The 27,463-nt window shown below is 47.3% G+C and overlaps 2 protein-coding genes across 8 annotated transcripts; both read left to right on the plus strand.

Moving 5' to 3' along the window:
- The first annotated feature begins 226 nt into the window (after window positions 1-226).
- On the plus strand, window positions 227-9,220 carry C2H8orf58 (chromosome 2 C8orf58 homolog). 6 transcript variants are annotated; one of them, XM_043986471.1, is made up of 9 exons: window positions 229-358; window positions 947-1,242; window positions 3,078-3,146; window positions 4,111-4,571; window positions 4,998-5,144; window positions 5,774-5,876; window positions 6,063-6,172; window positions 6,374-6,480; window positions 8,315-9,220. In XM_043986471.1, the coding sequence occupies exons 3-9, from the start codon at window positions 3,134-3,136 to the stop codon at window positions 8,424-8,426; spliced, it is 1,053 nt and encodes a 350-aa protein (XP_043842406.1). In that variant the 5' UTR covers window positions 229-358; window positions 947-1,242; window positions 3,078-3,133; the 3' UTR covers window positions 8,427-9,220. The 6 variants fall into 6 exon arrangements, with proteins under 6 accessions (XP_043842404.1, XP_043842406.1, XP_043842407.1 ...); XM_043986472.1 differs by lacking the exon at window positions 3,078-3,146; XM_043986470.1 differs by lacking the exon at window positions 947-1,242 and having other exon boundaries at window positions 252-358; window positions 2,996-3,146.
- A 1,218-nt stretch (window positions 9,221-10,438) lies between these two features.
- CCAR2 (cell cycle and apoptosis regulator 2) lies at window positions 10,439-27,136 on the plus strand. Of its 2 annotated transcripts, none has more exons than XM_043982789.1 (21): window positions 10,439-10,593; window positions 11,335-11,431; window positions 11,964-12,055; window positions 12,735-12,826; window positions 13,115-13,229; window positions 13,381-13,510; window positions 13,677-13,773; window positions 17,233-17,352; window positions 17,462-17,684; window positions 17,780-17,893; window positions 18,479-18,642; window positions 19,026-19,197; window positions 19,275-19,508; window positions 19,605-19,823; window positions 24,315-24,456; window positions 24,571-24,653; window positions 25,173-25,319; window positions 25,499-25,610; window positions 25,706-25,897; window positions 26,033-26,238; window positions 26,337-27,136. In XM_043982789.1, exons 2-21 carry the CDS (start codon window positions 11,374-11,376, stop codon window positions 26,379-26,381), a joined length of 2,757 nt encoding a protein of 918 aa, XP_043838724.1. In that variant the 5' UTR covers window positions 10,439-10,593; window positions 11,335-11,373; the 3' UTR covers window positions 26,382-27,136. The 2 variants fall into 2 exon arrangements, with proteins under 2 accessions (XP_043838724.1, XP_043838725.1); XM_043982790.1 differs by lacking the exon at window positions 10,439-10,593 and adding an exon at window positions 12,605-12,635.
- Window positions 27,137-27,463: the final 327 nt, after the last annotated feature.

The raw sequence follows: 27,463 nt of genomic DNA on the forward strand, positions 1-27,463 counted from the left end.
AAGGGCTCACATTTCCCCCACCTGTCCCCAATCCTCCCCTTAATCCAGAGGGGACCTCAGCAGTCCCACTGCAGTTCAGCGCATTCGCCTCGCCCTCTCTCCCCCAACCCTGGCCTCCTCCCCCTCCTCCCCACCTTCGCTCCCCCTCCCCCTCCCCCTCCCCCCAGCCCTTCTAGGCTGGGAGTGTCCCAGGGCCGCGCCCAGTCCCGGCTGCGGGGCTGGGAGGGGAGTTGGGGTTTACTGCCGGGGCTGGGCTCTCTATCGTCCTCCTGGGCTGCAGCTGCGCCTTCAGACCCTCTGAGACTGGCCATGCTGGGGAGGCGGCGGGTCTTCACCCTACAGCCGCTCGGCCACCAGGGTGAGTCACCAACATGTCCCTCCCTCTGCCCCTGCCCCTGCCCCAGCCACAGCGCCGGGAACTCGAGCCGGCGCTGGGATTCTTCCCGAGATGTCTGTGCGCCGAAACGCTAGTGGAGCTCCTGGGGCTGGGGGGCGGTCCCCTCCCTTCCCGATTTAACGTCGGCTGATCCCATCCGCCCTGCTCTCCTCTTCCCTTCGGATGGGCTTTCTCCCGGGGCACGTCTGAGACCCTGGCCCCTTCTCCCGGACCCTGGTTACGCGCTTCCTTCCTCCGCCCAGGGCGCATTTCAGAGAAGCCCGGTGCTACGCCCCAGGGCCCCCTGGCCTTGGGACTCCCACCCTGCAATAGACCCAGGTTTGAGATTAGAACTACCTGGATTTATGGCGCTAGCCCCCTCCCCCATTTTCTTTACATCCCATTTGAGAACCCCCACCTCCACCCACCCCGCTCTAAGTTTAAATTCTGCTTACCTGCCCCAAGCCAACATTTCCGTATTGAATTCCCACCACCCGACCTTAATTTTGTGTTAATTAGAAAAATAAACTCTACCGGCCGCTGACTAATTCCCCCCTCTCCCCCCCTTAGGGGGCCTCTTTTACTATGCAGGGCTAGGAATTTGTGCTTCCTTGCAGATCTGCTATACTCCGAGATCCCACGATTCCCTCCCCCTGGGGCTTGGCCCCCGCCCTTGGCCTTGGGACCCTGCGGGCGGGGTGGGAGTTCCGGCGTTTTTCACTTGGCCTCGAAGCTCTCATTCATAAGAACACTCGATACTTTATGAGAGCTGTCGGTCTCTCGTGCCATCTCCCTTACGGCGTGGGGCTGCAAGCATCTTTTGCGGCGCCCTCTTCCCTGTCCTTCGCCCAGACCTTCCAATCTGGGTGAGTAAACCGTCTCCTCTCCTCGCCCCCAAACCCTCCAAGCTTTCCGAGGTCGTACGGGAAGAAAGGAACTATTAGCCGAGGTGATGGAGAGGGCTTCTGGGATAATTGTATGTACGGTATGCATACGGGGGATTGGGACTGAGAGGGGGAAGGAATGCCTAAGGATTCACGCTTTGGTCTTTTCCAGAGGTAATGTTTGTACTGGGATTTATGTTTCTGGAATGCATGGATTTATTGCAAACCTCTCCTGGTGTCTTGTGTGGTGCCCTAGAAGTAGTGCAGAACTTGGTCACAGCACCTGGGTTCAAGCCCTCAGTTCTGCCCCTTCCTATCTATGTGACCCTGGGCAAATTACTGAGTGGCTTTAAGCCTCGGTTTCCTCGTCAGTAAAATGAGGGGGTTCACTAGGTAACCTTTTAGGTCTGTTCTAGATCAATGATGGTTTGATAAGTGTATAATATATATTATGATATGGTATATATCATACTATAATGTATAATCCTATGGCATCTAGGCATTACAGAAGATAGAGCACTGGACCTGAAGTGAGGAATAGCCCAGTTCAAGTTGTGTCCCTGGGTAGGTCACTTAACCTCTGCCTGCCTCAGTTTGCTTATCCATAAAATGTGGATAATAATAATAGCACCTTCCTCTCAGGTATAACATTTGTAAAGTGTTTTGCAAACTTTAAAGTACTATTTAAAGTGTTTGTTGTTGTTCAGTCATACAAGATGCTTTGTGACCCCATTTGGGGTTTTCTTGACAAGATACTGGGGTGGTTTGCCATTTCCTTCTCCAGCTCATATAAATGCTTATTATTATTATTACCACATTCTGACAACTAATCTCCATGTGGAGGTGGCCCTTGAACTAAGAACTTTGTCATCTGAGGACTAGCCAAGTTAAGTGTTGATTACTAAAGGGCTGGTCACCAAGTGATTGAATTGTTTGGACCTAACAACACATGAAGACAATCTGTGCACATTCAAGGGGATGCTGATGAAATCATAGATCTTTGAAGTAATAAAGTATGGATTAATTCATTCCTGGAATTTAATTTTTTTTAGAGGCAGGGTTAATTTAGGGTTAAGTGACTTGCCCAGGGTCACACAGCTGTATAAGTGTCTGAGGCCAAATGTGAATGACTCAAGGGGCCATGCTCCATCCACTGCATCACCTAGCTGCTTCTTGGTATTTAAATTTTTTTTGGGGGGGGAGGGTAATGAGGGTTAAGTGACTTGCCCAGGGTCACACAGCTAGTAAACATCAAGTGTGGATTTGAACTCAGGTCCTGAATCCCGGGCTGGTGCTTTATATCCACTGCACCACCTAGCTTTCTCCACCCCCATCCCCTCCCCCATTTAATTTAAAGAGAGACAGCCTAGCATGGTGAAATGGATGGAGGGCCAGCTTTGGAGAAAAGTCCTGGGCTTAAGTTCTGTCACCAAGATATCTGTGGTAACTGACTCCTGCCAGGCACTTAGTTCTCTATCAGTTAGTTCTATCAGTTACAGATCTCTGTTAGGTTCTCTATTAGTTCTATCAGTTATAGATCTAGACAAAAAAAGAAAGAAAAAAGGCATTATCTCAGTGGTGTCTAACTGAAAGTAGTGATAGTCTTGCCATTTGCTTGGATGATTTTTTTTTCATAGTAGGCAGCATAGGTAGTAAAAGGATTCTTTGCCCTACAAAACGTTCCTGAGACAGAAATTTAGGAGTCAGTGCCTTAGACTACCTGTTCTCTGTAAAGGAACTCAAATGAGGAGATCTGGGATCCCAAAATCAGCACCCACAGCCCTGGGGATAAGACTGGCTGGCCTCTTTCTCTTCAGTTCTGTACAGGGTTGGTGGCAATCTGGTGGAAGAGCTTTCTAGCCGATTGGGATCTATGGACCCCCAGGGTAAGAACTGTGATTTACAGCTCTGACTGTGTTGTTTGAATCTAGAAAAAGAACTCCCCCAAATTGGGGCAAGCTAGGTGGTACAGCGGGTAGAGTGCAGGCCCTAGAGGCAGGAAGACCTGAGTTCAAATTTGGCCTCAGACACTAGCTGTGTGACCCTGGGCAAGTCACTTCACCCTGTTTGCTTCAATTTCCTCATCTGCAAAATGAGCTGGAGAAGGAAATGGCAAACCACTCCAATATCTTTGCTAAGACAATCCCAAATGGGGGTCATAGAGGGTTGGAAATGAATAACCACCCCAAATTACCTTCTGTCTATTTAGAAAAGATTTTGCATATATCCATATGTACATGTTGGTGCCCCCAATGGAATAAAAGCTTATTGAGGGCAGGGACTATTTAATTTTTTTGTCTTTGCATTCCCAGTGCAAAGTGCCCTGCAGATGGTAAGTTTTTAAAAAGTGCTTGTTGATGTAATCCAGTCTGATCCAGCAAGCATTTATTAAGGACTGAATATGAACAAAAACACCATGATTAGGAGCTGGAAATATAAAGACAAAACAAAAACCATCCTGCCCTCAAGGAGGGTGTGTGTGTGTGTGAGAGAGAGGGGGGGGGGAGGAGGGAGGCAGGCTAAGGAGGGGTGGAAGAGAGATTGGCACTAGGAACAATGAAAGGAGAGGTAGTGAGTTCCCATTACTGGAGGTCTTGTGATGGAGGGTGATCAGTCCCCTGAGGGAGATGTACTTGATGTTCACCTATCATTTTGCCTGTGTGACCTCTTTAGTCCCTTCCAGCTGTGAGATGTTGTGATCTCACCTGAGTTCTAACCTGGTGTCTCCTTAGGCAGTCTCCTCCCCTCCCCCACTCCTCCAGGGACACACCTTCCCATGGGAATGTTGTTTGGTCTAGGAATCTCGGGGGTGGGAGCGTGTATGGTCTCTGATGCTGGCTTTCCTGGCAGATGGTGGTCGTGAGGAGCTTCTGGGTGGCTGCGTGGTGCTTGGTGCGAAGAGCATCTATCTTCGTGTTCGTGACATGCCCAGGGTAGCCTCCACTGAGCCCCAGGATGGTGACTGCACGGTGAGAGGCTCCAGGGAACAAGCTTCCAGGGATTCTGGCATGGAAATGGGCGGAGGGGAAAGCCCCCCCAGTACCCCCCTGAGCTCTGCTCTGGACTCTTCCAACTTGGAGCTGGACCCTGCTGTCACCATGGGATCCCCTCCAGACCTGGCTCGGTTCCTGGCCAGCCAAAAACTAGAGCAGGTGATGGCAAGGGCTTGCTGGCCTCGCACTTCAGCTGTTGCAGGATCCAAGCATCGCCAGCAGATCGGGCAGGGACCTGAGGCGTCCCCAGAAGTAACTGGAGAGCAGAGTGGCCCCGAAGCAGAGATCGGCTCACAGCCCAGCCCAGCAGACTCTCTGGTGAGTGCTGCCCATCAGACCAGAATAGGGAGATGTCAGGGCACAGGGCTGTGGGGGAGACCCCCTCTGCCTATAGCCTTCTTAACTCCCACCTCCTTCTCCCTGAAACTTTCTCGGGGTGGAGCCTGCTCTCAGGCATTTCCTGATCCTAATTGGTAGGTGTTGGCATAGCTTCATGACTCGACAGGTAGTTGGGGTTATTTGCGACCTCCCCAAAGAGTGGGTGGGCAGGGGCACAGGTTCATCCAGATACGGCCCTAGGCTGGGGGGGGCAGGGAATGCTGTTTGGTAGGGGTCTTTCATCCAAGGTGTGGCTCCCCACACCCTCATTCTCCCTTCCTTTCCCTGAAGCTGGGACTTTCTGAGTCCTGGGGGCCCAAGGAGAGGAAAGCAGATCTAATTGCCATACCCGGATTTGTCCTACAGGTGGTGGGCTCTGAGTCTGATGCCTGGGCTCGACTCCCAGGGCAGGGGCTGCGGTACTTGGAGCACTTGTGCTTGATGCTGGAGCAAATGGCCGTGCTCCAACAGCTTCATCTGCAGCTCCAAGAGCAGTGCCGGCAGATGCCAACCGTGAGTGAGGCGTGAGGAACAGGGAGTGGGGGAGGACACAGGACCCTGGGGCCTGGTGTGGCAGGCACATGTTCAGGGAGCAAGGTAGAGGAGCACATTGGGCATGTGTCCAGCCCTAGTTCTGGGCACATTATATTGGAAAGAGCAGTAGGTTCAGATTCTGGGGAAACCTGGATTTGAATCCTGCTCTTGCTGCTTTTTACATCTGTGGCCTTGGGAAAGCCACTTAACTTTTCTGAGCCTCTGTATCTCTTCTGTAAAATGGAGACAGTTATACCACTTGACTTATGTAATAGGGTTGCTAAGAGGATCAGGTAAGTTAACAGATGTACAAACCATCAAGTGCTGTAGAAAATGCCAGGTACTGATTGGATGGACAGGCAGGAATCCATCGGGCTCTACAGTGTTGGATTGGGTCCCCTCATCAACGAGGTTTCTTTTCTTTTTTTTTTTTTTCTTTTTTTGTGGGGCAATGAGGGTTAAGTGACTTGCCCAGGGTCACACAGCTAGTAAGTGTCAAGTGTCTGAGGCTGGATTTGAACTCAGGCACTCTTGAATCCAGGGCAGGTGCTTTATCCACTGTGCCACTTAGCTGCCCCTTCACAGGTCTCTTTCTCTCCTTGGTGCAGGGCATGGAAGAGTTGAATGGGAGCTCAGTTCTTGCCCCTTTCCACCCTCGATCCTCCTCCATGTTGGAGCCTCGGCAATGTCAGAACCAGGTGGAGAAGACAGGTAAAATGACTGCTTGCTGCACGCTTTTTTCTTCCTGGTCCCCTGAACCTTCATTTGCTGTTGTTCATCTGCTCCGTGGAAGGTCTTTTTGGCGTCGGATACCCCTAAACCTCCCCTCTGGGGCCTTGATTAATACGGTGGCTTCCCCTTCCCTGCCCAGGTTAACCCAAGCCCCTTTCTTCACAGTGAAAGAGTCAGTTCTGCCTCGGACAGAGGTACACAGTGTCAGCATGCCAGATTTGCTGGAGGAACCGGCGGAGGATGCTCACACGATCCCCTCCCACCGGGGCCACAGGGTAGGTACTCCATCTCGCCAGGAGCAAACCAATGGGGACGGGCAGGCCCAGGGCTGGAAGGTCAATACTAGGAACTCCTTGTGATGAGAGCACCAGATCCTCTAGGATGTTGGTAAGGTTCTAGATTTCGGGAGGGAGGCTCCTCATTGGGCTTGGTGGTTGAGTGGGTCTTCACAGTGACTCACCTGTTCTCCTGTTTAGACTACTCTCTCCCATTGGGACAAAGTCAAAGCTTTGCTCAACAGGATACGATGGAGGAGCCCTCATGCCTCTGAATCTTCTCTTGCTCAAGACCCCCCTAACCGAAGGTGAGTCTTGAGGTAGGGATGGGGATCATTTGGACAATGGAGATCAACTGGGGTCAGATAGGAGGGTGGAAAGGGAAGAGACTAGAGAAACCAGGGTACCTGGAGTCTATGGCCAATCGAGACTCTTTCTGATAAGCATTTTTTTTGGTGAGGCAATTGGGGTTAAGTGACTTGCCCAGGGCCACACAGCTAGTAAGTGTCAAGTGTCTGAGGTTGGATTTGAACTCAGGTCCTCCTGACTCCAGGGCCAGTGCTCTATCTACTGCGCCACCTAGCTGCCCCCAATCGAGACTTTTTCTGGAGCAGAGACTCTAGAGATTGTCCAGAGGCAGCCCAGCCTAGTGACCTGAGCACTGGTCTTGGAGTTAGGATGGCCTGGGTTTGAATCCCAGCTCACACAACTAGCCAGCCACGTGACGTTGGACAGCTCTCCGAGCATTCATTTCCTAATGTATAAAATGAGGATAATAGTAGACCCTACGGAAGATTAAATGTGAGCTGTTATTATTGGTCCAGCTTACAGATGAGGAAACAGGGTCAGAGAATGTTGATGATGATATGGTATTGGCGATTTGTGGTGGTTGTTTGGTCGTTTCAGTCGTGTCTGACTCTCTGGGACCCCATTTGGGATTTTCTCGGAAAAGATACTAGAGTGGTTTGCCATTTCCTTCTCCAGCTCATTTTACAGGTGAGGAAACTGAGGCAGACAGGGTGGCACTCTATCCACTGTGCCACTTAGCTGCCTTATGATAATAATAGTCTGGAGAGTAAACATAAAGGATGATAGCAGGATATCGATTTATCCTTAGACTGTTTAAACTTTATTGAATATAAGATGAGAAGAGTGAGAATAAGAATGATAATGATGGGGCATTGAGGTGATGTAGTGGATAAGAGAGCTGGGCCTGGAATGAGGAAGAACTGAGTTCAAATCCAGCCTCAGACACTTACCAGCTGTGTGACCCTGGGCAAGTCATTTGACCTCTGTTTGCCTCAGTTTCCTCATTTGTAAAATGGGCATCATAATAGCACCTACCTCTCAAGGTTGCTTAGAGGATCAAATGAAATAATAATTATAAAAAGTGCTTTGCACATTGCCCGGCAGATAATAAGCTCTGATGATGAGAAAGATAAGAGACACTTAGCTAGCTCTTTAAAGTTTATAAAGTGCTTTGTGTATGTCATTGAAATTTAAGGCTCACAACAGCCCTGTGCAATGGGTTCTAAAGTAAAGGATCATAATATGATCATCCATTTACAGATGAGGAAACTGAAGCTCATAGAGTATCATAGCTGGGGTCAGAGGAAAGTATGGAGTCCATTTCTTTTTTTGTTTTGTTTTGTTTTGGTTTTTTTTGGTGAGGCAGTTGGGGTTAAGTGACTTGCCCAGGGTCACACAGCTAGTAAGTGTCAAGTGTCTGAGGCTGGATTTGAACTCAGGTCCTCCTGCATCCAGGGCCAGTGCTCTATCCACTGTGCCACCTAGCTGCCCCAAGTCCATTTCTTTTTGATCCAAAGTTCAGCTCTTTCTGTGATTCTCTTGAGTCCTTTGGGACTGAGCTAGGACTAGAATCCAGGGTCTCTTGACACTTAATCTAGTACTTCTATTATAAAGTTCTGTCACTCAAAATGGCCCTTGATTTAAGCAGTCTGTACTTCAGTTTCCCTTTCTGGACAATAAAGATAGGGACTGGGCACAGGGGTAAGAAGAAAGTGAATGTGTCAACAAAGTTCCTTTTGTCCATCGCTGAAATGACATGCTGAACAGATGCTCCTGGGTAAAGTTATTGCAGTTATTTCTTTCTCACCTGATACCCATCTCCTTTCTTTATAGGAGAGATTCAGAGGAAGTACCAGAAGATCCCTTGCATTACCCCCATAGGAGGACCTTTATGCCAAGTTTGGTGGCAAAGAGACATCGAGCCAAGAACTTCTCAGTCTTTTGAACCATCCTACAAACCAAAGCCCTTTCCTCTCTCCCTGGCACACATTTGTGGGGCAATGCCCCATAATGCAGCAGTTTACCTGGGCTCAATCTGTTCCTCACCAGGCATGACCAGGAGCTTGGAGTGGGCTCCATGGTATGAGAGCTGGATCTCTTCCCTTCAAGATCTCAGGAATGTGGGACTTTTGGACACCTTGGGGAACTGACAGTCCTTCACTGATTGAAATATAGAACTTGGTATACCCTCTTCCTTGAGTTCCTGTGGTTGAAAAATGTCATTGCCCCGTGACCAAGGTGTTGACGAGTCTCTTTGACTTTGGACAACAGACACACGGTCCATCACTAGGCCCTTGAAGCCTTTCTAGCTCGGTAACGTTGACCAGAGCTTGGGTTCCACTTCCAGTCTTCAAGAATCAAGGTCAGGATGAAGGATTGGAGGAGGACTGCAGTGGAGGTGGGGGTCTATGGACTGCCAAAGTACTTACTATCCTAGCTCCTGTCCCATTGTTAGAAATCCCTGGGATTGTACAATTTGAACTATTTTGTTGTGCCTTTGTGTGAAGCATGATCCCACAGACCCTGTGCATCCTATTGTAGATGTGTATTTATATGTAATTATATGTAGATGTGTTTATATGTACACAGGTGTCAGTGTGAGCTTTCCTGTGGGGGTTGGTTAGACCATTGGTTTTTGAGGTGGGAGAAAAAAGGGAGCTAGCTTTCCTTCACTATTCTGGAGAGAGCAGAGCTCAATTCAACTAAACACATACTAATTAAGTGCTCACTCTAGGGACCTGTCCCGTTCAGCTAGCTCTCCTCATGCAGCCCAGCACCTCTAGGGTGGGGGCCCTTCAAGTTGGTGCACCACAGCTGTCTGCATCCCATGTTAGTTGAAGATACTTCACAGAGGCTCACTTCAGGATGAGGAGGGAACATGGGTAGAAAGGCTCAGTAGAGGCAATGTGGTATAGTTGGGGCTGGGGGATGAGGGCCTGGGTTCATTTACTACCATTTTGATCTTGGACAAATCACTTGGATGAGACCCTGTCTGGGTCTCATTTTCTTTATCTTTAACATCAGGGGGCTTGAATGAGATGATTTCACAGGTCCCTTTTGGCTCTAGATTTATAATCCTAATAAAGGGAGAGGCTTGTTTTGCATGTGGGAACTCTGGAAGAGAGGGGAAGATGTGTGACTGGGGAGGAGGAGGAAGGGGCTGGCTGGGATGGAAGAGGGGTGGGTAGCGTTTTCATGTGTTGTTGTGTTTTTTTATTTCTTTTCTTTTTTTGTGTGTGAGGCAGTTGGGGTTAAGTGACTTGCCCAGGGTCACACAGCTAGTAAGTGTTAAGTGTCTGAGGCCGGCTTTGAACTCAGGTCCTCCTGAATCCAGGGCCAGTGCTCTATCCACTGTGTCACCTAGCTGCCCCCTGTTGTTCTGTTTTACAGTTTGCAGGCCAAAGGTTAGATAGCTAGCTGTGTGTGAGCTGGGGAGGGGGTGGTGATGGATAAATTAGGACTGTGGTCAGAGGGAGGTCAGAGGCTTTTCTGTTGGGGTAGCTCATGGTAGGGAAGGGCCATTGAGCTTGGAATTGTGAAGCCCCAAGTCTGACACTTCCCTTTTGCCAGCTTCAGTTTCTCCTCTGCAGGATGGGTGTAACAATGCTCACTGCATAAGGTGGTGTGAGGCTGGTGCTGATTAACTGTAGGGCATTGTGAGAAACAGGAGCAGGCGTCATGGTAACTTTGGTTGAGGACACTCAAGCTGACTTTGGGGAGATTTGCAGTGTGTAGCTCTTGGAAGTGGTACAGGCGGCAGCTGTGCTCTCTGAGGCGTCTTCTGGGACGGTAGGGGAAAATGATGGGCTTGGGTCGTGGTTGGGGGCGGTTCTTTTATATAGGAACTAGTTCTTCGTTGTCTCGCGTTGCCGCCGGATATTTATAACGTGAGCACCGAGGCCAGGCACCCCCGCCGACCCCAGTAAGGGGAGGCGCACTTCCGTTTCTAGGCTGTTGAAAGCTAGCGGGCGGGCTAAGGAGACGATATCCGGCAGGGAAGCGGCTTCCGAGCAGCGGTCGCGCTTCCGGCGAAGCGCTTCCGGCGGCGGCGGTGGCGGCGGCGGTGGTTCCGGGTGCCTTTGTCCCCCGGTGTCGCGACCCCGGGCCCACAGGTGGGTTCAGGGCCCTTCTCCCCGTTCTCCGCCCGTGGTGAGGGGTCGCGAGCCCTGGACCGGGCTTCCCGGATCCGGGTCCCGGCTCGTAAACTGCCCCCCCCCTCGGTTTCCGTGGTAACGGGCTTGGGCTCCGGGGAGGGGGGAAGTGGAAGCCGCGCCCCTCCCCCTTTCCTTTGCCCTCTGCCCTTCCCCCAGCGGCTCCTGGCTGCCTGGGCCGGGCAGGCGGAGGCGGGAAAGCTCGAGTCCGGGGCTGCGGTTCGTCTACGCTGAAAGAGGGCTTCCGGCAGCACCGCCCTCCACCTTCGTCCCCAGGCGCCCCCCTTCATTCCCCATCGCTCCGCAGCTCTCCCCACCCTCTCATCGTCACCTCCCTACTCCTAGTGGTGCCCTGTCTCCTCCCTGTCGCCGCTCTCCATTCTCTCCCATCATCATACCCTGTATTCCATCATCACCCCCACCCCCACCGTACCTGCATCATCCCTCCTGCTCCCTCCCCTTCCCGTGGGCATTGTCCACATCGCTATTCCCTCACCCTCAGTTCCTCAGCATCCCTTCTTCGTCTCTTTTCTCTCTCCTTGCCACATTGTTGCAACCTTATATTCCTTTTCCTTTTCCTTCCCCCCCCACCCCTCCCCTGGCCATTTCCATCCCACCTCTCTTTCTTCTCATTTCCCCCCTCCCAGGGGTTAGATCTCTTGCTTCCTTAGGAAGTCGATAACGTTTCCCTTTCCATCAAAGGTTTTTCCTAAGACCCGGTAAAAGACACCAGCATTCTCAATGTCTCAATTCAAGCGCCAGCGGGTCAACCCACTACCCGGAGGACGAAACTTCTCAGGTTAGGCCCTGTGCCCATGGCTGATAGTGTATTGGGAAATGCCTGCATTCACCTCCCTAGAGACAGACTTCCTCCAGTTTCCCCTATTGAGGTAGTGAATTTGATTTCTCATGCTGCATCATTAGGATACATAGCTACAAACTTAAGCCCTTCTACTCCTACCCCCAGCATCCCTGAGGTGATGGCCGTTTCTAATGGGGGCTGTAGGCAGTGAGAGTTCTTTGCTGATTGCCCCCAGAGCGAGAGAGCTGCTGATAGTATCCACTAGAGGTATTTGGAAGCTGTGGGATCGTTCTGTTCTGTAGGTTGATTCAGAACTAGAAGGGACTTTCGTGGTCATTTAATCCCCTTCTGTTGCAGATGAGAAAACAGGGTCTCAGAAACATGACTTACTTAAGGTTGTAAAGGATTTGAACCCAGGTCTTCTGACTCTAAATTCAGTGTACTTTCTACTTCATCAAGATTCCTGATCCAGGGGTCTAGAGTGGGCTGAGGCAGTAGGCGAACACTACTTTTGTTTTTGTTCTTATAGGCTCTGCATCCACATCTCTCCTGGGCCCACCACCTGGTTTGCTTACCCCTCCTGTAGCCACAGAGTTATCTCAGAATGCCAGGCACCTTCAGGTAGGCTTCATTCAGGTATACCTGGTTCATTGAGTTCTTGGCTTAATATGTGAATTCTGATGGTCCTTTGATTTTTATATTGTGAGCCATTCCCCTTTCTATCTTTCCCCATCTTGGAGTAATGGCTAGCCAACTCTTTGACTAGTAATGTTTTATTTTGGGCCTGGGGATTATTTAGCTCTTCTCTATCCAAGAAGAAGCCAAGTCCTTACAGGTTGGTGGCTCATTAACCAGTATAATTTTCATCCATGATGGGGTTACATCTATTTTTAATTTATTATTTTTGTTTGTTTTGCTTTTGTTTTTCGGGGCAGTGCAGGTTAAGTGACTTGCCCAGGGTCACACAGCTAGTAAGTGTCGAGTGTCTGAGGTTGGATTTGAACTCAGGTCCTCCTGAATCCAGGGCTGGTGCTTTATCCACTGTGTCACCTAGCTTGCTCCTTACATCTATTTTTTAATAGTCTCTTACAGAGTGAGAGTTTCTGGCAAAGGGGACTTTAAACTGTATTTTTTCATCTTTCCCTTTGACTGTCTATCTTGATGACTCAGACTGTTGAGGATGTTGGATAGGGATGAAAAGGTACTTTGAAAGTAGGTCTTCTGTGTTGATCATGAGAGATACTCATTTGTTTCTAGCCGTTTTCCTCCTTATTTTGATTACTACCCTTTTACTCTACAGGGTGGAGAGAAGCAACGTGTCTTTACTGGCATTGTCACCAGCTTGCATGACTACTTTGGGGTAGTTGATGAGGAGGTCTTCTTTCAGTTGAGGTAGGCTGAAGGCTCTGATGGTCTCCCCAAAGAATGAGGTACTTTGGCAGAATAGATTTAATGGGTTATGGCCCATCATCCTGATGGTGGAGAAATCTCTGAGGCTGCCATTTACATTGGGCCCCAGGGGATTTTGTTGTTGACAGGTAGGAAATATATGGGGGTGGGAAAGACCTTCTTTACCAGAAAGTCTTCTGGGGGACGGGAGGGAGTGGTCTTTTTGAGGTGACCAGGGGACCTGGTCAGGCCCCTCTCCTCAATGGGCACTCTTGGATTTTGTGCTGGCAGTGTGGTGAAAGGCAGGCTGCCCCAATTGGGTGAGAAGGTGCTGGTAAAGGCTGCATACAATCCTGGCCAGGCAGTGCCCTGGAATGCTGTCAAGGTTCAGACACTCTCCAATCAGGTACTCAGTCCTTGTCAGTATGTGCGTTGGGGAAGGGAACCCATATGACCTGAAAGCCAAGGAGTCCTGCTTCTTGGGAGGTGGGTGTTTTGCCTTAGGGTGTGTGAACTCAGTATTGGAGTGCCCTGAGTTCCTAATTTTCACTCCTCAGCCCCTACTGAAGTCCCCAGCACCTCCCCTTCTACATGTGGCAGCACTGGGTCAGAAACAAGGCATTTTGGGGGCCCAGCCCCAGCTGATCTTTCAGCCTCATCGGATTCCCCCACTCTTCCCTCAGAAGCGTGAGTATGGTTGATAAGGAGGGTGAGACATAATGCTTATGATTTCAAACTAATAGGCTTCCTGTTTTAATCAAAACTGTATATAGGGCCTGTGAGAGAGAGAGAGAGGGAGATGTGGAGGTAGCCAGAGAGATTTTTTGAGTTATAATGTATTTTCTCTCCTTAGCCCTGAGTCTCTTCCAAACATCCCCTACATTGCATCTGAGCCACCTGAGCAGGTTTCCTGCTCGGGGTCCTCATGGCCGACTGGATCAGGGTCGAAGGTAAGAAGACAGGACAAGGGAAATTGTTGTTTGCGTGCTTTTTTTTTTCGTGGTATAGACCCACTGTCATTGATGCTGTCTCTGCAATTGGTCACTTTGTTTTCTTATATGTTTTCACAGTGAGATGTAAACATACATGATTGTACTGTTTTAGCACCTTTTGTACTACTAAAGTGATCATATAAGACTGAATGTTTCAATGTTCATTAAAACGTCATTGCCATCTATATCTTAAAAAGTTATTAATTTAAATTGTATGTACTCATCATGTGTATTTTTTTTTTAATTTTGTTGAGGCAATTGGGGTTAAGTGACTTGCCCAGGGTCACACAGCTAGTAAGTATTAAATGTCTGAGGCTGGATTTGAACTCAGGTTCTCCTGAATCCAAGGCCAGTGCTCTATCCACTGCGCCACCTAGCTGCCCCTCATCATGTGTATTTATGTGGTGCCTTGAAAGCAAGGAAGGCCAAGGTCTTAGGTTGCTGAATGTGGAGCAGGTGTGTTGAATTGGGCCTTTGGGATATTTTTAATATGTCTTGTATGAGAGATGAATAATGTGTTCTGCTAGGAGTATGTTATTAGTTCTTTAATTGCTATTCTCTGCAGTTTTTTCTCTATCTAAAGGTTTTACTTTGTTTTTGCAAAGCTAACTTACTTTTACCTTAGAAATCATAACCTCAGAGGTAGAAAGCCTAAGCAAGAATACTTTTTTTGTATCCCTGAATAGGATACTCATTACCTCTCAAGGCAATTAATTCATTCCATCGTTGGACAGCGTTAACTGAAAAAGGTTTTCCTTTTCATCTCACCAACATTTACCTCTCTGAACCTCCTATCCAATTTTGCCCTGGAGGGTCAAGTAAAAGAGTAATAATACCTCTTCCACATGATAACTTTTCAGATACTTAAAAAGTGTCATCATGATCCCCCTAAATCTTTTTCAGCAGTTCCTTACTCTGTTCCTTCAAACCCATTCCTGTTATGGTGTGATTTTGAAGTCATTCACCATCTTGTTTTCCGTCTTCTGGATATTCTCCAATGTCCCTTCTAAAATATAATGTCCCAAACTGAACACAGTACTCCAGATGTTGTCTGATGAGAGCAGAGAACAGTGGGATAAAAGCTCCTTTGTTCTGGACACTATGTTTCTGTTAATGCAGGCTCAGATCAAATTAGCTTTTGTGCCTGCCATCACAAACAGATTAGGGGTGTGTGTGTGTGTGTGTGTGTGTGTGTGTGTGTGTGTGTGCGCGCGCGCGCGCGTGCGCGTGTGTTTTAAGCTTTGATCAAGCTCTCCTTTGAAATGAAAATCAAAGAGGGATAAAAACCTCATATCCTAAATGTCAGCAGGGTTATAAGTAATAAGGAAGCCAGCCAGAATCCTGAAAAGGAACCGTGCAAAACTTAGGGCAGAGTTTTAAAGTGATGTGGCCAGCAACATGCCATGCTGCAGTTAGTATTTATTTGCTTAGGAATAAGTCTTTCTTGAATTCCCAACTAAGAGATAGAACTAGGGCCTTCACAATTGCTTCTCAGGAGGCTTTATTTATGCTTTCCTTCATTTTTCTCACTCATGGTGCTGGCGTATATGTTTAAGGCCAACTCACATATACAAGCCTTTTACTGCTAACTTTAGGGGCATCAGTGTCTTTATTAAGAAAATGAAGGCATTTAACTAGGATGATCACTAACAGTTCTTTCCAGCTCTCATATTCTATGCGTTGATTTTATTGAACCCTTAAGGATAATCTAAATGAGGTGAAAAATACATATTAATTTTTTTGTTTTTGTTTTTAGATTACAAAATGTAGGTCAGTCAGGGAGTCACCAGTATTTATTGACTCTCCTTTACATGTCAGATATTACATTTTGGGTGCTGTATGAGACTTTGGCCCTAGCTTTACAGTGATCTAGTTTGGAGTAGAAGGAAATTGAGAATTTTGAGAAAAATATGTTGGGTAGGAACGGGAGGTGGTAGACATTAGGTGCTTTCAAGGGATGTTTCAGTTCAAGAGGCATCAGTAACATCACTTTTCTGGAAGGTATGTTTCTCAGATTCCATATTGTGGAGTAAGTATGGTGAATGTCCAGAGGAAAGCAGCTGTGATGATGAAGTCTTGTATTTGTGTCAGGTTTCCAGTCATGGTTCACTTTTCCGGACTCCATTACGGGTTTTCTTGGCAAAGATACTGGAGTGGTTGGCCATTTCCTTCTCCAGATTATTTTACAGACAAGGAGACTAAGGCTAATAGAGTGAAGTGATTTGCCCAGGGTCACACAGCTAGTAAATGTCTGAGGTGTCTTCTTGACTCCGGGGCTGGCACTTTACCCACTGCACCCCCTAGCCACCCTAGGTCATGAGTTCATGTCACATAGGGATATGTTTATTGGTTGAAGGAACTGGGGAAGTTTAAGCTGGAGAACAGAAAACTCGAGTGGTTTTGTAGTTGGCTTCAGTTATTGAAAGACTGTCATGTGGGAGATAATTAGACTTGTTTGGTTTGGCTCCAGATGACAGACAGTTGGTAATAGGTAGAAGTTTTGAAGAGACCAACTCAAGAAACACTTCAGAACAACCTGAGCTATCCCAAAGTGGAATGAGCTACATCAGGAGGTAGTGGGTTCCCCCTTCTTCAGGCAGAGGGTTGACGGCTCCCTAACTCCCTTGAAACCCTGAAATGCTGTGATTCTATGGTGACAGCTTTTCTTTTGGGGATACAGAGCATGGTATCTCAGTGGACTTTGAGTGTTATTCCTCATGGGCCTTGAGGCTGAGGATGTTTCCTCTGTTTCTTTCTTCCTTCTTTTTTTTTTTGGGGGGGAAGCAGGGCAATGAGGGTTAAGTGACTTGTCCAGGGTCACACAGCTAGTTTCTCTGACTGTTTCTTGTGTGTTTTTGTTTTTAATTATTTTTTTTTTTTACTGTCAATGAGTTATAACCAAGTCTTGCTTTCTTGCTTGTTCATAGTATTTGGGGAAATATGTCTTGGATTATTCTAAACTATAGAGATTTAGTAGACTATACAAAGAGTTATTTATCAAAATTTACTTAAACTACTAGTCTGACTGTACAGTTGTCCAAATGATTTTAAAGCTGTGTCCTAGAAACACTGAAATTCTTGTACAAACAAAACTGAGAGAAGGTATTCTTGACTTTAGTTAAATACCCCCCTCCCTGCAAATGACTAAAAAATTAGCCCTTGAAGCTCTGATTTTGAAGGTCAGTGAGAGAAGGAAGCAGGTCTGGTACAAATCCAGCTGACACTGGAGTGAGTAATTTACCCTTGAATAATTGAGAGTTAGTTATTTTTGTACCAAGAGATGGGGTTTTCCTGTCTGGGACAGTCTGAGAATGTAAATTAGTAGAAGACAGGGATTGTCTTTGTTTAATTCACTTAATAATAGCACCCAATACATAGGTGTATTTAATGCTCTAATGGAAATCTTTCAACCTCCAGTGATGACTATGACTCCAAGAAGCGCAAGCAGAGGGCAGGTGGGGAACCTTGGGGTGTTAAGAAGCCAAGACATGACTTACCCCCTTATCGGGTCCATCTTACTCCCTACACTGTGGACAGGTGAGCGTACAGAGGTGTGAGGTAGAAAGGAACTTTCTGGGGACTGAGTGGGAGAGTTTGATGAAAAGGAATGAGCTATGACCCTGTTTTCTTTGCTCCTGGCCTGCAGCCCCTCTTGTGACTTCTTGGAACTCCAGCGCCGTTATCGTAGTCTCTTGGTACCTCCAGACTTCTTAGTTGTGCATCTGAGCTGGCTGTCAGCCTTCCCTCTGAGCCAGCCTTTCTCCCTACATCATCCGAGCCGATTTCAGGTCTCATCAGAGAAGGAACAAGGCCCGAGTGCTAACCCTGAGTCTGCTCCACCAGATTCTGACATGACTTACAGTGCTAAGGTGAGTGGGCAGCATCTGATGGATTTTCTCATGGTTTAGGAGAAACTCCATGGTCTCAGTGTGATCATTACTCTTTTCTTTCTGCCTCTGATTAGGTACTTTTGCTCTCTTCCCCGGGACTAGAAGAATTATATCGTTGCTGCCTGCTGTTTGTGGAAGACATGGCTGAGCCGAGGGAGAGTCCAGAACATCCTTTGAAGCAAATCAAGGTGAGAGTTGGAAGGATTCTGGGCTTTGTGACACAAGGTCTCAAAATCTTACTCTTTTCCTTCCCCTGAGAGCTGTCCATTTATATTGTGGGGATCCCACCAGCAGACTGGCTGCAGCATCAGCATCGGTGGATTTCCCCCTGCTGCAAGCCTGCCCATCTCTTCTCTCCTATCTTCCTGCTTCTCATTGCTAGCAGCCCAGGGGAATTGTTCTTCTATTAATCAATCAACATTAATTAAGCATTCCTTCTGTGCCAGGCATGGTGCTCAGCACTGGGGAAGGTGTAGCTTGCTTTAGTTTTTCACTCATTGCCTAGAGTAGCTCTGTAAGCACTAAAGCATGTGGTTGTGCTTGAATTGAATTGAAGAACTTCAGTGCTAGAAGAGACCTGGAGGTGAAAAAGCTAAGCATTAAAAAGTCCACAGATTTGCTATATTATATGGGTCTAGAACCCTTGCCTTTATCCACATTCCCGTCTGTATCTAACTCCTTCCTGGTTAATATTATATGCAGGTTTGTGGAAGGGACAGGGAGAATGGGGCAAGACCCACCTAATCAAGCTTTTAAAAATTCTTCTTTCCCAGTTCTTGCTGAGGAGGAAGGAGGATGAGACTATGATGGTTGGGGGTGAGTGGTCACCCTCCCTAGATGGGCCTGACCCAAAGGCTGATCCCCAGGTATTGGTCCGAACTGCTATCCGCTGTGCCCGAGCTCAGACAGGCATTGATTTGAGCAGCTGCACAAAGTGGTGAGTGTTCTTTCTGCAGTTTTTATTTGAGAGTGTAGTTGGTGAGAAGATTTGTGTTTAAATCAAGATAACAGATTTAGGCTCCATATAGATTTGCTAGCTTCCCACTCTTCTGTGGCCACAGAAAACACCTTTGACCCCAGCCTTACAGACTGGTGGTATTGACCACGAGGTGGGGCTTGGTGGCTTGCTTGTGTGTGGTTTATACCTTTCCATCATTCCTGGCTCTACAGCAGTGGTCAAGAATGTGCCCTTTGTCTAGGAATGCTAGTACATTTGGTGAAGAGCAAGGAGCTCATGGTACATATGGGGGTTGCCTGGTCATTTGGACTGCAGGGTTCATTAGAGGTTAGTGTCTCAATGCCCCCTTTTGCTGGGAGCAGGTGGCGCATCGCTGAGTTCCAGTACATAGAGCCCGGACCCCCTCGGCGGCAGCGAACAGTAGTGGTGTATCTACCAGACATCTGGACTCTTATGCCCTCCCTGGAGGAGTGGGAAGCCCTATGCCAGCAGAAGGCAGCTGAGGCAGCTGCCCCACTCCAGGAGGCTCCAATGGTAAGTCTGAGCCTTGGGAGGGAAAGGGTCCAACACATTTGGACTAACAGGTGATGACTTGGTTTTTTGCTTCCTAGGAAGCAGAGGCTTCTGTAGAGGAAACAGATGCATCTGAGCTCGCAACAGCCGAGGCTTCTGAACAAGACACTGAGAATCCTGAACTTAGTCCGCAGCAGGAAATGGACCCTTCTCTCCCAGAGGCCCCTCCCCCTCCTCTGGAGCCTGTTATAATAGCCCAGCCTGGTTGTACCAACCTCTCCCTCCATGCCATTATGGAGGAGCGGAGGCCAAGAGAAAAGATTTCATTTGAGGTAGATGCGAAAGGTTAGGGCAGTGTGCTGGTCTACTGGAACTTAGAGGAACCATTTCCATTTGGTATTCATGCATCCTCAACTCTGCATTAACAGGTAACGGTGTTGGCAGCATTGTTTCAGGAGATGTTGCAGCGAGACTTTGGATACAAAATATATAAGATGTTGCTGAGCCTGCCTGAAAAAGAGGTGCCCCCACCAGAGCCGGAAAAGGAGGAAGCGGCCAAGGAGGAGGCAGCCAAGGAGGAAGCGGCCAAAGAGTCCAAGGATGAAACACAGAATGAGGGAACATCAGCTGAGCCAGACGCCATGTTGGTGAGTTTGAGGGCCAGAGAGGGTGAGTAGCAAGAGGGCTTCATGCAGCAGGGACCTGCATGCTAGGAGGTCAGGCAGGTATGACAAAAGAGGAAACAACACATTGACCATTGAGACAGCAAGGACTTATACACCTGTGGTGCTAGTGCTTACGCTGCTTTTTAAAGGAAAAGAGGAACTGTGTGAGGCAGAGGTAAAGAGGGAGTAAGTTTCAGGCATGGGGGTGACCACTACAAAGGCAGAGGCATAGAGGCTGGAGACGGAGAGTTGTTTGTAAGAACCAGAGGAAAGAAGAGGACGGCTGTCTAATGAGATTGGAAAGGGAGACCGGGCAGGACTTTAAGAGCTAAGTGGAGGAGAGGCAACGGGAAGGCAGAGGAGCTGGTTGAGTAGAGGGGTCACATAGTCAGATCTGTGCTTAAGGAGAATCCCTTTGGTACCGGTGTTGTAGGGTGGACTGGGTGGGGGGGGGGTTGCAGTAATACAGGCAAGTGGAGATGCAATCCCACACTTAGGTGGTAGCTGGGGGAAGGGAGAAAAAGGCCACATGTGAGGGAGACTGGAGGGGGCAATGCCTATGTTTGGCAGTTGATTGGGGCTATGTCGTGAGAGAATGAAGAATGCTGAGATCATGAACCCCTAAGGCCAGAAGAAAGGGTGGTGGTGCCACCTTCCATAGAACTAGGGGGGTTAGGAGGAGGGGAGGGTTTAGGGGGAAAGATGAGTTTAGCTTTAGACGGTTGTGTCTAAGATGCCTTGGGGACATCCAGTTTGAAACATCCAGGAGGCAGTTTTTGACTGAAACTTGGGGAGAAATGGGCCAGTTCTATAGCTATGGCAGTCATCTGCAAAGAGATGGTGATGATCTCCATGGGAGCTGCTGAGGTTACTGAGAGAGAATGGAGAGGGAGAAGAGGGCCTAGCACAGGAAATTGGGCAACCCCCGTAGTTGAGGAAGCATGATGTAGATGAGGAGCCAACAAAGACCCTGAAGGAACAGAGGCAGGAAGGGGGCAAACCAGGCCAGAACGTTTTTTCTGGACATAAGAGGTCAGAGAGCACAGAAAAATGTCCACCAGGATGCTTAGGGAATGAGGTTAGTAGGTCATTCTTCTGATGAGCTGAAGGTTAGTCAGAAATCTTTCTTTTAACCCATGTCAAAATGCTTTTCTGAAGAAATTAGTGAACATAATTTCACTTCTCTGGTATTTGAGGATCTTGTACTCCTCAAATGAAACTTCTTGAGAGGAATTGATGAACTGTGGTGCAGGGGGTAGAGTGCTGGGTCTGGAATCAGGAAGACCTGAGTCAAATCATCTTCAGATGCTTCCTAGCTGTGTGACCCTAGGCAAGTCACTTAACCACTGTCTGCTTCAGTTTCCTCAATTGTAAAATGGAGATGATAATAACACCTATTCTTCTAGGGTTGTTTGGAAGATCAAATGAGATATTTGCAAAGTGCTTTTAGCACAGTGCCTGGCATATATATAGTAGGCACTGAATAAATGCTTGTTTCCTTCCTCCCTCCCTTCTTCCATTGTCTAGTACTGCGAATTTACTTTGGAGCTGTAATTTCATCATTGCTGGTACTTCCTCCACTGGTATAGATCTTAAAATCCAACTGTGCCTTCTTATGTATCTTCTCTAATCCTCCAAAGAGGATCTACCCAGTGATCTGAAGACCTGTTAGGTCTTTTCAGATTTGTCAGTATCCAATACATTTCCTCAAACCTAACTTGCATGACAATATGCTGTAGCCCGCTTAGACCCACCAGCTACAATTTTTATTCTCTGGAGGTCATGGTGTTACATGACTCAAGGTATATGTGGAGTTATTGGGAGAATATTGGTGTAAAGAAAAAAGATTTTTTTTGTGTTAGGGAGCAGTTTGGCATTGAAGTGTATCCAAGACATACACTTGGGGACTAGCTCATTGGGGTACCCATCCACAGCATCTATTTATCAGGGCAACAGATATTTTTCATTTCAACTTGACAGACATTTTTTAAGTGCTACTGTGTTTAAGTCACTAAAGTAGGTGCTTAGAATTCCAAGAAATTCTTGCTCTTAAGGAGCTAACTTTCTGCATTCCTCATGACCTTGCTTTTTACTGTGTGAATAAACTGTTAGGTTGAATTCTTTTGAGTGGTTGTAGATCTTATTGAGGAGGGAGGCACTGTAGGATTCTGGTACTTAATGTAATTACCACAGTGTGAACTGCAAACAGCTACTGGGAGTTCTACTCTGCCCAGAACATCTTTTATAATAGTAACGAACACTTTTTGTGGGTGTTCTTTCTATTCCTTATTTCATATTTATAATTGGAGGATTTTTAAAATAAATTGATCTCTGGTCATAGCTGATCCAGGAATTTTATATTTATATTTGCAGGGGAGACACCTATTTGAGGTTTGAGGTTTTTTGTATTCAACAAATAGGATTTCATTTTCTCTGCTTTATTTATTTTTTTTTTTTAGTGAGGCAATTGGGGTTAAGTGACTTGCCCAGGGTCACACAGCTAGTAAGTGTTAAGTGTCTGAGGCCTGATTTGAACTCAGGTACTCCTGACTCCAAGGCCAGTGCTCTATCCACTGCACCATCTAGCAGCCCCTGCTTTATTTTTTATATGTGATTTTTATGGCTTTGAAGAGGTCTGCAAAAGCCTCATTCCCTTCTTACATTTTCAGCTCATGAAGATTTTATATAGATGCAAAACTGGGCATCCGAGTTGGTAGTTCCTGATGTCTTAGGCAATTTTTTTCTTTTTTTGTTAATACCATCTCTGGTTTCTGGGCTCCCATTCTTCAATCGAGATAGCTTGAAAATTGATCCTTACTACTTTCAAATCATGTTGCTTTCTGCACAAATATTTTATATGTATACCTGATTTGATCTAGTCACTTTGCGACTTCAATTGTGAATTTCTAGTTTCTCCATTAGTACATTTGGTTCTGAGCTGTTAGAATCCAGATGTAGTTCCACTGTCCACTGTCATGATAATACATTGGGTTTTTTTTTTTAACAACACACGCACACACATGCCCCATTTTGCACCTGTTCTTTTTTTGTGTGTGTGTGAGGCAATTGGGGTTAAGTGACTTGCCCAGGGTCACATAGCTAGTATGTGTTGTGTCTGAGGTCAGATTTGAACTCAGGTCCTCCTGAATCCTGCACTGGTGCTTTATCCACTGCACCACCTAGCTGCCCCCTTAATATTTTTTAGAGCAGAGCCTGGTATAGAGTAGGCACTATATAAATGCTTATCCTCCCTTTCTCCTTTTTTTTTTAAGTGGGGCAATGAGGGTTAAGTAACTTGCCCAGGGTCACACAGCTAGTAAGTGTCAAGTGTCTGAGGCTGGATTTGAACTCAGGTCCTCTTGAATCCAGGGCCAGTGCTCTATCCACTGGTCGACCTAGCTGCCCCCCCAGGCATGTATTCTAAACCACTGTTGCTTTTGACTGCTCTTTTTCTCTTTCTTGAAGAGAGATAAAGTATTTGCTGGTTAAAGTGGTTTCTGGGCCCTTTTATTTAGCTTTCCCTTCCTTGTTGTGGTGGCTTCTTTTATGAGTTAAAATTCTCTTAAGAATTGGTGCTAATCTGAATCAAATATTTTTTCAGAGTCAATAGGGTGGTCTTGGAACGATTTATAATTTAACACAGAGCTTTCTACATCTTTATCCTTCTGATTTTAGTGTTTATTTTGCTCTTTGCTTAAATTTTCCAGAATATTTTTCTCTCTCCTTCCTTTAACCTTCATATTTAAGTATGAAGCTAAAAGGTAGAGAAAATTGTTAGTGGAAAGAGCACTGGCTCTTGGGTCCAAATCCTAACCCTGACACTTAGTCCATGTATGGCTTTGGACAAATCACTTTAGATTTTACTGCAGTTTGGTTTTCTCACCTACAAAATTGGGGGGGTGGGGGGAGGGCATGCACTGTATAAAATAATTTTGGAGATCCTTTCCTGCTCTAGAATGAGGAAACTGTACTGATCCAAGGACAGAAAAGCAACTTGGAATTTGCTTTTTAAAAAAACCCTGAAAATTAGTTTTTCTTGTAAATTTGCCTCCCCTTCTACTGAGTCAAATATAGAACAAAGTTGTAGGTGAAGAGGCAGAATAGTCAGGACCAGGAAATGAAGATGGATGATCATACATGTCCTCATCAATGTGGCCTACAGGGATGGAACTAGGTTTTAAAACCAGGCTCATTCCTACTTTCCAAGGCTGTGTTGGGGTAAGGGGGTTGTTGCAGTGATGTGAGGGGAACATTTCTTTGGGCTGTGAAAATTCCTTTCCTTCTGTGTACTGCTTATGATCAAGCAGCTTCTGCTTTCCTGTGGGACTGAGATCAAGTTCTATAACAAATATCTGCAATTTCCCAAGAGCACCTTGAACCCCAGTTAATGTGTGTAAAATGTTTTCCAAATGTGAAAGTGACACAGACGTATATGTGAGCTAATTGTTGGTTCTACCCTTCTGCTTCTCACAGAAGGACGGGCTTTTGCCCAAGCCTGCAGCTTCTGGTGAAGAGGAGGAGGAGAAGGGCCGAGGTGAAGCCTCCGAGGACCTTTGTGAGCTGGGCTTGGATGCAGAACTGCTGCTGCTTAGGGAAGATGGGGAGGAGGATTTTGGTATGTTGGGAGCCTGAGAGAGGGAGGGAGGGAGTTTTGGCATAGGCTGGCTTGTTAAGTGGTTTGGGTCTAATGCTCCCCTTTCACCTTATTTATTGTCCTGGGACTCTTCAGCAGGAACAAAGCTGGAAGATGCTGAGGTACGGTCTGTTGCCTCAAACCAATCAGAGATGGAATTCTCCTCACTCCAGGACATGGTGAGGATCCCTCTTTTCCCATGTCTTCCTCATTAAAGTAGGGTTAACACAATTCAGGGAACCCTCTGATCTCGGCAGCACTTTTAGGACTTCATCCATCTTGGTGGAAATCAGATGGCCCTATGCTTCTTGCTCTTTCTGTATGATGGAGAATATGCATTTAGGGAGAAAATTTTAATGTGTGTGTGTGTATATATATACATATATATAAAGACTGGAACAATGGAATTCAGTGTTTAACACTTTTAACCTCCACATATTCATCTGTATGTCAAAGCCCATAAGGGTTCTTATAATCTTCACACTTGGAACTGTATAGAGTTAGTTTCAGAACCAACCAACTTTCCATAGCAATCTGGTAACTGGAATTCCCATTACTTGGCCTGACAGAGCTCAGGTTCAACAACTTTTCCAGCTTACCAGCAAGAATCCAGCAATGTAATTTAGCCATCAAAGGCTACATTTGTAAACACTAAGCCAAGAGGAAGTTTTTCTTCACTTTCCCTGCTTCTCTCTTAGCCCAAGGAGCTGGACCCCTCGGCTGTGTTGCCCCTGGACTGTCTTCTTGCTTTTGTGTTTTTTGATGCCAACTGGTGTGGCTACCTTCACCGACGGGACCTAGAGAGGATCCTACTCACTCTCGGACTTCGGCTCACTGCAGAGCAGGTATCTCTTCTCTCCTCTGTGATGACTTGTTTTGTCTCCATGTGCTCCCTTCCTGCTGTTCCCCAGCATAGGTCTCAGGCTAGGTATTCCTACTGTAGTGCTTGATTCTTGTATTGGGTAAGACAGACAGACAGCTTTTTCTGATCCTTGTGCAGTGATGGGTTGCATGTTGTCTGTAGGCCAAAAAGCTGGTTAGCCGGGTGGTGAGCCAGAACATTTGTCAGTACCGGAGTCTACAGTACAGTCGTCAAGAAGGCCTGGATGGTGGGCTCCCTGAGGAGGCGCTCTTTGGTAAGCAGGAGAACTCCACATCACTTAACTTAGAAAGCAAGGGCCTTGGCTTTTCTTCCTCAGATTTTCTAATCGCTCCTCTCTGTCCTTTCAAGGAAACTTGGATCTGCTGCCACCTTCCTCAGGGGAAAGCACGAGACCAAGTGCCCCTCAGGTGGAACACAGGGGCCTGGTGTCTCATAACGGAAGCCTGATTCATGTGGGGAACCTACTTCAGCGGGCAGAGCAGCAGGATAGTGGGAGGCTTTACCTGGAGAACAAGATCCACACACTGGAACTGAAGCTGGGTGAGAGGCTTGCAGCCCCAAATCCTTGCTCGTGTTTGAGTGCCTCATGGGCTGTGTGCATCGTGTCTCCTCCTGTCCCTTATTTGTCCTGAAGTTGCAGGCTGGGAGCAAGATTTCTGGTGTTTTCTTTTTTAGAGGAGACCCATAGCCGCTTCTCCACCACGGAGGCTACCAACAAAACGCTGACAACAGACATGCAGGAACTGCGGACACGGTTAGCCGAGGCTGAAGAGATAGCTCGAACAGCCGAGAGGCAGAAGAATCAGCTGCAGCGTCTGCTTCAGGAGTTTCGAAGGCGTTTGACTCCCTTACAGCAGGAGATGCAGCGGATGGCAGAGAAGGTGAGGGGTAGGATTGGGAGATCTTTCCCAGTTCTCTGTTGCTAGTGTGCACAGATTGGTGTTTTTCCCGGTACTAATCTTTGATACACCTGTTTCAGGCTGACAGCTGGGGAGAGAAGGAGGAACCAGCACCTAGCAACTGAGGCTGAAAGGCACTCCACAGCAATTGCCACCCAGTGAGCTCAGTGATGGAGTCTGATGAAGTTAGACCCTCTCAGCACCAGAAAGCAGCTGGAGCAGGGCCTGGAAACAGGCAGGGGAAGCTGAGAGTGCTCAGCATCTCCAAGGCAAATGAAAGGGGAGGGGCCTGGCCTTGAGGGAAAGAACAGGGACTGGTTCTCGGGCTATCAGAGCAGGGAGGGACCCAATTTCCACCTACCACTAATACAGCATCTTTCCTTCTCACTCTTGAAATATTGTCTCTTCCTCTACCATGGCTCCTCCTGGAGCCCTTTTAATCTCGTGCTTCCTCATATACTCCCAGTTTAGAATGAGGCAAAGGAGGGGAGGGGAAGACATCTTGAGAACCTGTGACTAGGCCTAGCACCAACAGACTTTCTGGAGAAAGGGTCATGGAGTCCAGTTGTGGGTAGTGGATCCTTGATCTGGCCAAGCTGCTGAGCTGCGGGAGCAAGTCCTTGAGGAAGGGGGCTCACAGCTCTTACATAAGGAGTAAGGGCCAGCAGCAGGGGCCAGAGCCCTGTACTCTGCCAGTCCCAGAGAGCTCTCTTGCCAGGTGAAAGCCGCTTCTTTCTCTTCTGCTCTTTGTTCAGAATGTGGTAATGGCTTGGGCCTGGTAGGTCGAGCCTTTCTCTGTTACCTTTGTAATTCTCACCTCTTTCCATAACCCACAGTTCCAGTTTGACTTTGTATATAAACAGTTGTCCTTTTTTTGGCTTTTTGTTTTTTAAATAAACCAAAGTCAAAACCACAGTGTGCGCCTGCAGTCAGTCCTAAGGGACAGGGTCCTGGTCCCCTGCTCTTCCCTGAATCTTTCTGGTTTGTAACCCTACTTGTGCCATAGGGCTGGAGATTGGCTGCTCCTTCAGGCTGTATTCATCCAGGTAAGGTAGTGAGTTGTCCCACTTTCTGCCCCTAGAAGCCAGCTAGCTAGGACCCCAGAGAGCAGACTTTGGATAAGAAAACTTAGTTTGTTGTGGACAACCAGGTATTGCACAGGGTCCTGTTGTCCCAGCTAAATGTTTAGTCCTCCAGGGGGCAGCAC

The sequence above is a fragment of the Dromiciops gliroides genome, chromosome 2, assembly GCF_019393635.1.
Source record: "Dromiciops gliroides isolate mDroGli1 chromosome 2, mDroGli1.pri, whole genome shotgun sequence".
Taxonomy (NCBI): Eukaryota; Metazoa; Chordata; class Mammalia; order Microbiotheria; family Microbiotheriidae; genus Dromiciops; species Dromiciops gliroides.

Coding starts and splice junctions, on each gene's coding strand:
- C2H8orf58 (XM_043986468.1), top strand. CDS start 310: ATGCTGGGGAGGCGGCGGGTCTTCACCCTACAGCCGCTCGGCCACCAG. Junction 359..3,077: donor ACAGCCGCTCGGCCACCAGG/GTGAGTCACCAA, acceptor CTTTCTCTTCAG/TTCTGTACAGGGTTGGTGGC. Junction 6,481..8,314: donor CAAGACCCCCCTAACCGAAG/GTGAGTCTTGAG, acceptor CTTTCTTTATAG/GAGAGATTCAGAGGAAGTAC.
- CCAR2 (XM_043982789.1), top strand. CDS start 11,374: ATGTCTCAATTCAAGCGCCAGCGGGTCAACCCACTACCCGGAGGACGA. Junction 11,432..11,963: donor CGGAGGACGAAACTTCTCAG/GTTAGGCCCTGT, acceptor TTGTTCTTATAG/GCTCTGCATCCACATCTCTC. Junction 12,827..13,114: donor GAGGTCTTCTTTCAGTTGAG/GTAGGCTGAAGG, acceptor TTGTGCTGGCAG/TGTGGTGAAAGGCAGGCTGC.